Consider the following 8,933-nt stretch of genomic DNA (forward strand, 5'->3'; position numbering starts at 1 on the left):
TCTCACTGTTCAATGCTCTGCCATTTAGGAGTTAAATCGGTTTGTTTATGCAGCCCTAGCCACAGCTCCCTGCAGCATGAGGAGAATGTTAGCGCATGACTAACATGTGACCTAATCCATAGAGGATCTATTCTTTGGATACCAAACTTCAAATTAGAGAAGGATAGGAGGTGACTGACTCCAAACTAATTAACTGCTATAATGTATCTAAAAAACATAATACAATTGTTATGATTATTAGTATTATTTCAGTCTTCTTTTTAGGGAAATTATGGATGGAACAAATTTTTTTTTTTTTTGTCTTTGGATTAGTCAGTGTATATTTTAAATACGCAATCCTGCAACTTTATTTGTCTTGTTTGTCTGTCTTTGGACAAAAAGCAAAAAAACCCTCCAATGTTTCATCTTACATCCTCTTAGTCTGTACCTGGAGGGGCAGGGGGGGGAGAAAGGTTTTTGGATAGGTGACCCCCATATATTTGGCAGAGTCGCTGTTTCTATTTTTTTTTCAGTACTTATTGTCCTACCTTTAAATCAATGGGAACCTTCTGCCACCTGAATCCCAGCTTTGAATGCCAAAATTAACTGCACCCCCACTCTAGATTTTATTAAAACAGTTCCACCAGACTAGTTCAGCTGCATCTGCTTACAGTCGTTTGCATTGCATACATTTCCACCAGTGATTAATCATTTTAACTTACATGGTTTTATTTTGCTGTTTTTTTTACTTTTACTTGTGTACTGCATTTCTTAACCCCCCAGGACAGATTCTTTGATGCCATGACATGCATGGGGTTAATCTGACACTGATAAGACAGTATAATGTAATGCAGGATGTAACCATTTATTGTTGAGATTTTTTTTATTTCCTGTATTGTTTAAAGAGAAACAAAGTGACAATAAGTTACAATGCTCATTCTGATATATTGTAACATCTTTCATTAAGAATTGTATCATATAACAAATGCTTTGCTCATTCCAATGTTTTGTATTGCGTTTTGTATCATTTTTATTTGTCTTCCATTCTGACACATACATGCCCCAGGCGTTGTTCAGCTTGTCTGTAATTTAACCATTTCTCTGCTGCACGTTGCTCACATTTCACTGACTGAAGGGAAGAGAGAAAAATAAGAATAATCTATAAATAGAGAGGATCAGGTGAATGGAGATTGCTGCAGACCCCTGGCTGGAGGGGGGAGGCGGTATAGAGAGGGCTTGAGATGGGGAGCTGGTGTCTCGCAGAGCATGACAAGTAGAAGCAGCCTGTGCACACAAGGAGGGGCGTCGTGGGCTCTGCCAGAACCTGGTCCTATTTCTCCCCCAGAGAACCATCCTCAGCCGGACTATGAGGCTCTGACCCCAGCTGGCCATGGGCAGGAGCCAGAGCGCCTGGAGGCGGCAGGTGGTCAAGGCGCGTCCCAAGGTTCCAGGAGCTTCTGGTGGTGGGACTGAGGATGGGTCCAGCTTCCAGCCCCTGCCTGCCTGGATGAGGCTTTATGTCTATGGGATGCACGGCCTGACTCTGGACGTGGTGACCTCCTGTGCCCGCAGCTTCCCCCACAGCCAGGACTACCACCTGCTGGGCTTCTCCTCGCCCTACCGCTGCCTGCTGCACGCCCTCAGCCACTTCGCCCTGGAGAAGTTATACCTGCAGAGGAAGAGCTTCCCGGAGAGCTCCTTGGCTTTCCACCTGGTCTTCTACCCGTCGGTGTTTGTGGGCCTGCAGATCCTGCTCAGGAAGACCCTGCTCCAGTACTGCCCCCATGAGCGGGTGCTCAGTGCCGAGGAGCTGGGGCTCCAGTATGCCCTGTCTATCTACCATTCCCAGGTGTTCCTCAAGAGCTTCCTGAAGCTGCAGTACCAGGGCTGGGAGGGGCAATGCACCACCACCACCAACCCTGGGGTCAGCCATGGACCTAGGCTCCCAGTCTTCCTGCGCTTCCTCTTCTTCGGCATGCATGGCTTTTTGGACGAGGTCTTCTTCACCTCTGTCTTCAACTTCATGGAGAAGCCAGGAAGCCCTCTGAGCGGCCATACCTCCCTGTGGTCCTTCTTCATGTATGGCAGCTGTAGCTTGGTGGTGGAGAAGCTCTACTTCTACCTGAGCTATGACAGAGGATGGGGCCCCTGGAAGAGGCTCCCTGTCTACATCTTGTTTGTATATGCCTGGGAGTTCTCATGGGGGATAGGGCTGAGGACATGCAATGCTTGCTCCTGGGATTACTCTCATTATCCTCTGAATTTCATGGGCTTGGTGACCCTCATGTATTTGCCAGGATGGGTGTTTCTAAGCTTTTATCAGGACTTGTTGTCTAAGATGCTGTTTAGAGTACATTATGTGTAGGTTGGCACTGCAGGAGTGAAGGTCCTGGGACATATTGAAATTTTTCTAAGGTATTCCTTTGGGTTGCAGGAAAGACCTTCCCAAACCCAGTCCTCAAGAGTCCACCAAGAGTCTAAGATTTAGTCATTCCTTACTACTTTGGGGATCCTGGCAAAGCTGTTTCTTTGCTGATCCTCAAAAACTTGGACCATTGGTGTGCCTTGAAGACAGGGTGGATGACCACTGCCCTAGTGCATGCTTATGATGACAAAGACCAAGGTCAGTAACCAAGGACTAAGGAAGTGTTGCATGAACAATCCTGAAGTCCACAAGTGAGGTTGGGTAGCTTTTAAAATGACTTGACACTGTTGAACTTGAACAATGTGTAGGATTTTGTTTTATACTTACAATGTCAAAAGATCTCAATTTTTGTATAATCTTAGAAGCTTGGACTATACTTAAATTAATATGGTTATCAACTTAGTTCTTTACCAGCCTGGACTGAACTTTCACATTGTGTGAGACCTTTCGATGTTATCTACAAGGTCACCGAAAAGAGACTTTACAAGATTGTGATGGGGTTTTCTAATAGGGTCAGGTAAATAGTTTTTATGTAACGATTTAGAATGAAAATGAATTCAGGATTATTTTTTATTGGCCATTCCAATTTTAGACATAACAATTGCATAGGATTTGAAAAGATTCACATTTTTCTTTTTTTATTTGTAACCTTTTTATTCGTATGATGTTTAAGACTTGTTTAAGAGGATTGTGATCAAGCTCTATATGATTATGAAATGAATATACATATTTGCTAGTCAAGGGGAAGAATTACAGTTTTGCTGTAGATAAATATGCAGAAGTTATATTTTCCCCCTATTTTTCTCTTAGTTTCTGGCAATTTGTTCCATTGCATTTTTTTTATTTTAATGTTTGATTATTATTTTTTTGTTTAAATGGCTAAATTGCACTAATACGCACCTTGGGTACAGACACAACCTACAAGAAAGTAGTGAATTCCATTCCAAGTGCAATATAACACAAGCTCTGTCACAACTGCATTATTGTGAGACTCAATATTGCTAATGAATTTATAACATAATATATTGGTCACACTCCTGTTGGCTGGGCTTTGTTTTTTAGTTGCAATATTAGAAATTGTATTTACAAATCTGTAAAATAATAAAGCACATTTAAGGGCATGGAGAACAGACTGTTTTGTATCTCACACATCAGTTTTGAAAACAAACTACATTGTTTGTAAAGCACAACTTCCCTTTAGTGATGTACCGAACTGTTCGCTGGCGAATAGTTCCTGGCGAACATAGCGTGTTCGCGTTCGCCACGGCGGGCGAACACATGCGCGGTTCGATCCGCCCCTATTCGTCATCATTGAGTAAACTTTGACCCTGTGCCTCACGGTCAGCAGACACATTCCAGCAAATTAGCAGCAGACCCTCCCTTCCAGACCCTCCCACCTCCTGTACAGCATCCATTTTAGATTCATTCTGAAGCTGCATTCTTAGATAGAGGAGGGAAAGTGTAGCTGCTGCTCATTTGATAGGGAAATTGATAGCTAGGCTAGGGTATTCAGTGTCCACTACAGTTCTGAAGGACTCATCTGATCTCTGCTGTAAGGACAGCACCCCAAATAGCCCTTTTTAGGGCTAGAACATCAGTCTGCTTTTTTTCTTTCTTTTTTCTGTGTAATGTAATTGCAGTTGCCTGCCTGCCAGCTTCTGTGTCAGGCTCACAGTGGATACTGTGCCCACTTGTCCAGTGCCACCACTCAGATCTGGTGTCACAATAGCTTAAGCTTGCATTTAAAAACAAAAACATTTTTTTCACTGTAATAGATTGAATAGCAGTTAGTTGTCTGCAAGCGTCTGGGTGTCAGGCCTTCAGTTTGTACTCTGCCAACCTCTGCCAGTGTACTTTGCCACTCATATCTGGTGTCTCTATAGCGTGCCTTTAAAAAGAAAAAAACGTTTTTCACTGGCAGCTAATAGCAGTTAGTTGTCTGCAAGCGTCTGGGTGTCAGGCCTTCAGCGTGTACTCTGTCAACCTCTGCCAGTGTACTTTGCCACTCATATCTGGTGTCACAAGAGCGTGCCTTTAAAAAGAAAAAAAGTTTTTCACTGTAAGCTAATAGCAGCTAGTTGCCTGCAAGCGTCTGGGTGTCAGGCCTTCAGCGTGTACTCTGCCAACCTCTGCCAGTGTATTTTGCCACTCATATCTGGTGTCTCTATAGCGTGCCTTTAAAAAGAAAAAAAGTTTTTCACTGTAAGCTAATAGCAGTCAGTGTCCTTAAAGTGGGTGTCAGGCCTTCAGCGTGTACTCTGCCAACCTCTGCCAGTGTACTTTGCCACTCATATCTGATGTCACAATAGCATGCCTTTAAAAATAAAAAAGTTTTTCACTGTAAGCTAATAGCAGTTAGTTGTCTGCAAGCGTCTGGGTGTCAGGCCTTCAGCGTGTACTCTGCCAACCTCTGCCAGTGTACTTTGCCACTCATATCTTGTATCTCTATAGCGTGCCTTTAAAAAGAAAAAAGTTTTTCACTGTAAGCTAATAGCAGTTAGTTGTCTGCAAGCATCTGGGTGTCAGGCCTTCAGTGTGTACTCTGCCAACCTCTGCCAGTGTACTTTGCCACTCATATCTGGTGTCTCTATCGCGTGCCTTTAAAAAGAAAAAAAAATTTTCACTGTAAGCTAATAGCAGTCAGTGTCCTTAAAGCGGGTGTCAGGCCTTCAGCGTGTACTCTGCCAACCTCTGCAAGTGCACTTTGCCACAAATATCTGGTGTCACTATAGCGTGCCTTTATAAAGAAAAAAGTTTTTCACTGTAAGCTAATAGCAGTCAGTGTCCTTAAAGCGGGTGTCAGGCCTTCAGCGTGTACTCTGCCAACCTCTGCCAGTGTACTTTGCCACTCATATCTTGTATCTCTATAGCGTGCCTTTAAAAAGAAAAAAGTTTTTCACTGTAAGCTAATAGCAGTTAGTTGTTTGCAATCGTCTAGGTGTCAGGCCTTCAGCGTGTACTCTGCCAACCTCTGCCAGTGTACTTTGCCACTCATATCTGGTGTCTCTATAGCGTGCCTTTAAAAAGAAAAAAAGTTTTTCACTGAAAGCTAATAGCAGTCATTGTCCTTAAAGCGGGTGTCAGGCCTTCAGAGTGTACTCTGCCAACCTCTGCCAGTTACTTTGCCACTCATATCTTGTATCTCTATAGCGTGCCTTTAAAAAGAAAAAAAGTTTTTCACTGTAAGCTAATAGCAGTTAGTTGTCTGCAAGCATCTGGGTGTCAGGCCTTCAGCGTGTACTCTGCCAACCTCTGCCAGTGTACTTTGCCACTCATATCTGGTGTCTCTATAGCGTGCCGTTAAAAAGAAAAAAAGTTTTTCACTGTAAGCTAATAGCAGTCAGTGTCCTTAAAGCGGGTGTCAGGCCTTCAGCGTGTACTCTGCCAACCTCTGCAAGTGCACTTTGCCATTCATATCTGGTGTCACTATAGCGTGCCTTTAAAAAGAAAAAAAGTTTTTCACTGTAAGCTAATAGCAGTTAGTTGTCTGCAAGCGTCTGGGTGTCAGGCCTTCAGTGTGTACTCTGCCAACTTCTGCCAGTGTACTTTGCCACTCATATCTGGTGTCACAATAGCATGCCTTTAAAAAGACAGAAAGTTTTTCACTGTAAGCTAATAGCAGTCAATGTCCTTAAAGCAGGTGTCAGGCCTTCAGCGTGTACTCTGCCAACCTCTGCTAGTGCACTTTGCCACTCATATCTGGTGTCACTATAGCGTGCCTTTAAAAAGAAAAAACATTTTTCACTGTAAGCTAATAGCAGTCAGTGTCCTTAAAGTGGGTGTCAGGCCTTCAGCGTGTACTCTGCCAACCTCTGCAAGTGTACTTTGCCACTCATATCTGGTGTCACAATAGCGTTCCTTTAAAAAGAAAAAAAGTATTTCACTGTAAGCTAATAGCAGTTAGTTGTCTGCAAGCATCTGGGTGTCAGGCCTTCAGCATGTACTCTGCCAACCTCTGCCAGTGTACTTTGCCACTCATATCTGGTGTCACTATAGCGTGCCTTTAAAAAGAAAAAAAGTTTTTCACTGTAAGCTAATAGCAGTCAGTGTCCTTAAGGCGGGTGTCAGGCCTTCAGCGTGTACTCTGCCAACCTCTGCCAGTGTACTTTGCCACTCATTTCTGGTGTCACAATAGCGTGCCTTTAAAAATAAAAAAAGTTTTTCACTGTAAGCTAATAGCAGTTAGTTGTCTGCAAGCGTCTGGGTGTCAGGCCTTCAGTGTGTACTCTGCCAACCTCTGCCAGTGTACTTTGCCACTCATATCTGGTGTCACAATAGCGTGCCTTTAAAAAGAAAAACGTTTTTCACTGTAAGCTAATAGCAGTTAGTTGTTTGCAAGCGTCTGGGTGTCAGGCCTTCAGCGTGTACTCTGCCAACCTCTGCGAGTGTATTTTGCCACTCATATCTGGTGTCTCTATAGCATGCCTTTAAAAAGAAAGTTTTTCACTGTAAGCTAATAGCAGTCAATGTCCTTAAAGCGGGTGTCAGGCCTTCAGCGTGTACTCTGCCAACCTCTGCAAGTGCACTTTGCCACTCATATCTGGTGTCACTATAGCATGCCTTTAAAAAGAAAAAACGTTTTTCACTGTAAGCTAATAGTAGTCAGTGTCCTTAAAGTGGGTGTCAGGCCTTCAGCGTGTACTCTGCCAACCTCTGCAAGTGTACATTGCCACTCATATCTGGTGTCACTATAGCGTGCCTTTAAAAAGAAAAAAAGTATTTCACTGTAAGCTAATAGCAGTTAGTTGTCTGCAAGCGTCTGGGTGTCAGGCCTTCAGCGTGTACTCTGCCAACCTCTGCCAGTGTACTTTGCCACTCATATCTGGTGTCTCTATAGCGTGCCTTTAAAAAGAAAAAAAGTTTTTCACTTTAAGCTAATAGCAGTTAGTTGTCTGCAAGCATCTGGGTGTCAGGCCTTCAGCGTGTACTCTGCCAACCTCTGCCAGTGTACTTTGCCACTCATATCTGGTGTCACTATAGCGTGCCTTTAAAAAGAAAAAAGTTTTTCACTGTAAGCTAATAGCAGTCAGTGTCCTTAAAGCGGGTGTCAGGCCTTCAGCGTGTACTCTGCCAACCTCTGCCAGTGTACTTTTCCACTCATATCTGGTGTCACAATAGCGTGCCTTTAAAAAGAAAAAAGTTTTTCACTGTAAGCTAATAGCAGTCATTGTCCTTAAAGCGGGTGTCAGGCCTTCAGTGTGTACTCTGCCAACCTCTGCCAGTGTACTTTGCCACTCATTTCTGGTGTCACAATAGCCAGGGCCGGATTAAGAGCCCAGTGGGCCTGGTGCTGACAATTATGATGGGCCTATTTACAGAATCTTATCGACCAAAAACACTAAAACAGTCATACCTCCCAAGCGTCATGTATCTGATGGAGATGGTGTTGGAGGGAAACTCATAGGATGCAGCTATAAGAAAACACATACTCTATGCTAATCTCTCTCTAATTTATGCTTTCATCTTTCAAGTAAATCCATACCCCCTAACAGCAGTGTCCAGTGAAGCAGGAAGTCAATGGGCAGGGTAAAAGGGTGGGCCACTGGTGCGAATCACGTAACCAGACCTGCCAAAAGGGGAGAACATGCCCAAAAAGGGGGCATGTCTGTCCAAAGAATTTGAAGGACAGCCTGGCATGAATGCATGTCAGGCTGCCCGCCAATCCTGCAGGCTGGCCAACTAACTATGCAGGCTAACTATGCAGGCAGCATTCTGAGCTTGACATAAATGCGTCTAATGATGCACTCACTCCATGCTTTCTAAGGACTGTCCCCTAGCACTCGCTGGTCCACTTGTCTCCTTATCTTCTTACTAGCAGGCAGAAGTTCCTGGTATATAGTCTGAGACAGGGAAAAGGTGTATGTAGTGAGTGTAGAAGAAAGGAGGGGACATACCACAGTGTTAGAGAGACCAACAGCATTACCTAAACTAATTTTATTGTCAGCAAGTCCACACAAGTTTTGTTCCTATACATCCCTCTTAAGCTTCCAAACTTAAAGGGACACTATAGTCACCAGAACAACTACAGCTTATTGTATTTGTTCTGGTAAATAGAATCATTCCATTCAGGCCTTTTGCAGTAAACACTGTCTTTTCAGAGAAAATAACTCCACTGGCCGCTCTTTAGATGACTGCTAGAGGTGCTTCTTGGGGCAGTACTGCCTAGTGTGCAGCACTGCCATTCAGTGTCTCCACCCTCTGCATGCAGACACTGAACTTTCCTCATAGAGATGCATTGATTCAATTTATCTTTATGAGGAGATGCTGATTGGCCAGGGCTATGTTGGACTTGTGCTGGCTCTGCCCCTGATCTGCCTAGTTAACAGTCTCAGCCAATCCTATGGGCAAGTATTGTAATTTGCTCAGACCACCACTTCTGATGATGTCAGCAGACAGTCAGTTCAGAGGCAGAGCCAGCAGCTGCAGACTTGAATACAAGTTATATTTTACTATACTTAGGGAGGCAAGAAGGGGCCAGGGTGGTGGTTTTAACATAATGGGGTCAGAAATACATGATTGTGTTCCTGAC

At 43.8% G+C, this 8,933-nt stretch overlaps 1 protein-coding gene across 1 annotated transcript; it reads left to right on the top strand.

The window, feature by feature from the left end:
* The first annotated feature begins 1,080 nt into the window (after positions 1-1,080).
* TMEM229A (transmembrane protein 229A) lies at positions 1,081-3,428 on the top strand. Its single transcript, XM_063445082.1, has one exon. The coding sequence runs from the start codon at positions 1,370-1,372 to the stop codon at positions 2,342-2,344; it is 975 nt and encodes a 324-aa protein (XP_063301152.1). The 5' UTR covers positions 1,081-1,369; the 3' UTR covers positions 2,345-3,428.
* The last annotated feature ends 5,505 nt before the right edge of the window (positions 3,429-8,933 follow it).

The sequence above is a fragment of the Pelobates fuscus genome, chromosome 3 (assembly GCF_036172605.1).
Source record: "Pelobates fuscus isolate aPelFus1 chromosome 3, aPelFus1.pri, whole genome shotgun sequence".
NCBI classification, from domain to species: Eukaryota; Metazoa; Chordata; class Amphibia; order Anura; family Pelobatidae; genus Pelobates; species Pelobates fuscus.

Coding starts and splice junctions, on each gene's coding strand:
- TMEM229A (XM_063445082.1), top strand. CDS start 1,370: ATGGGCAGGAGCCAGAGCGCCTGGAGGCGGCAGGTGGTCAAGGCGCGT.